The following is a 1,924-nucleotide window of genomic DNA, read 5'->3' as shown; positions in this document are numbered from 1 at the left end:
TCTTATAGTTTGTCATACACAGTACATATGTTGATATTTTTACTTTGTGTTCTCATTTGTGTATTATGTTGCTTATTAAATATGCCTTTAATTCAGAAAAATAAAGCAAATATTAGAAATTTGTGTTACAAGAAAATGAAATTACATTCACTATGTTTAGAATTAACATACATTGTCGGGGACCAGCAGTTAGCGTAATGGCTATGTCACTGGACTCCCATGTAGTCAACCGCAATTTGTGCCCCAGACCCGGTGGCTTCAAACTCACGCCGGGCGCGTGTGCGTGCCCAAGATCCAGAGAGGAGAATGGAGGAGAAGGGATTGCGGTGTGGCCATCCCCCTTGGGGGGTGATTTCTCGCTTTCTATCTCTCTGTTTCTGTCTGTCTGGCGAGCGCACGTGCCCTATAGAGAAAAACCTCTCCAAAAATAAAATAAAATAAAATAAAAAAGAATTAACATACATTGTCTCATTTAAGATACAGTTCATAAACAAGAATTTGAATTATTATCCTTATATCGTTGAAGAGCCCCAACCAAAACCTCACACCTTACCTAACATAAATATCTAGAAGAAATTATAGGAGACAATCTTCATAAAATAAATTTACATATTTTTTTTAGAAATTGCACCAGCATAATCCAGAAAAGAAAATAAGATAAACTGAGCTTCATTAAAATTAAAACTATTTTCAAATAAATTTAGTTATGGCTTAATAAGTCCCAAAGTCTATACCAAAAACTAGTTTTTAAAAGATCAACAATGACTGAAAATGTTGCTCTATTTTCTTTGCTTTACATATCTTCTGTACTTGCTACTGTTCAATGACATCAATATACTTAAAAAGCTTTAATAGCCTGTAAGAATCAGAATTTTAAATGAAAACATTTTCACATTTAGGTAATAGGGATTCATCTTAAATATAACTTCTAAAATCTTACCTTTCATGAGGAACTGAAGAATTGCAAATCCTTGATAAGTTAAACTCATTTGACTGTTAAGAATTGAAAGAATTTCTCCCTAATCCTTTTCGTTTTAACACCATAAATAATAGGATTCATCATGGGAGGGATAAGAAGATATATATTGGCTATAAAAATGTGAATGTGAGGAGCAATGTGGTGGCCAAACCTATGGGTGAGAAAAGAGAAAAAGGCTGGTGTATAAAACACCAAAATGACCCATACATGGGAAACACAGGTACTTAAGGTCTTTTGGCGGGCATCTTTGGATGGGAGATTGAAGACAGTTAGAAGAATAAGAACATAGGAACAGATGATCATTATGAAGTCCAACCCCCCTGTCAGAAATGCCACAATAAGGCTGTAGGCTCTACGAATCTTAGTCTCAGTGCAAACCAGCTTTATCACAGCCATAAACTCACAGTAGGTATGGGAGATGACATTAGTTCTGCAGTATGAAAGCCATCTCAGGAGGAAAGGATGTGGACTAAGGAGTAAAGCTCCTCTGAAGACAATGGCCAAACCCAAGCCTACAATCACTGTAGGTGTTAGCACAGTGGAATGTCTCAGTGGGTGACAGATGGCTACAAAACGGTCAAAAGCCATGGCCAAGATAAATCCAGATTCCATGGTAGACAGAGAATGAATTAGATACATTTGAGTGAGGCAGGCTTCAAAGTAGATCTCTCTGTCATTGAACCAGAAGAGGCTGAGTATCTTAGGAAGAGTAGAAGAAGTAAGTATCAAATCAGCCACCGAGAGCATACATAGAAAGAGGTACATAGGTTCATGGAGATTGGGATCTGTTTTGACAATTAACAAGAGGGCAAGGTTTCCCATCAGTGACAATAGGTAGACCAAGCAGAAAGGGATGGAAATCCATATGTGCACAGCCTCCAACCCTGGAATACCAAGTAATAGAAAGGTGGTAGGTTGAAGATTGGTCTTGTTGAAAGCTATCAT

At 37.2% G+C, this 1,924-nt stretch overlaps 1 protein-coding gene across 1 annotated transcript; it reads right to left on the bottom strand.

Annotated features, from left to right (window-relative positions):
• Positions 1-985: 985 nt before the first annotated feature.
• On the bottom strand, positions 986-1,924 carry LOC102480129 (olfactory receptor 52K2-like). Its single transcript, XM_006166457.1, has one exon. It carries the CDS (start codon positions 1,922-1,924, stop codon positions 986-988), a length of 939 nt encoding a protein of 312 aa, XP_006166519.1.

The sequence above is a fragment of the Tupaia chinensis genome, unplaced genomic scaffold, assembly GCF_000334495.1.
Source record: "Tupaia chinensis unplaced genomic scaffold, TupChi_1.0 Scaffold144260_1, whole genome shotgun sequence".
NCBI classification, from domain to species: Eukaryota; Metazoa; Chordata; class Mammalia; order Scandentia; family Tupaiidae; genus Tupaia; species Tupaia belangeri.
The sequence above is the reverse complement of the archived record's forward strand: the minus strand, read 5'-3'. Positions and strand labels throughout refer to the sequence as shown.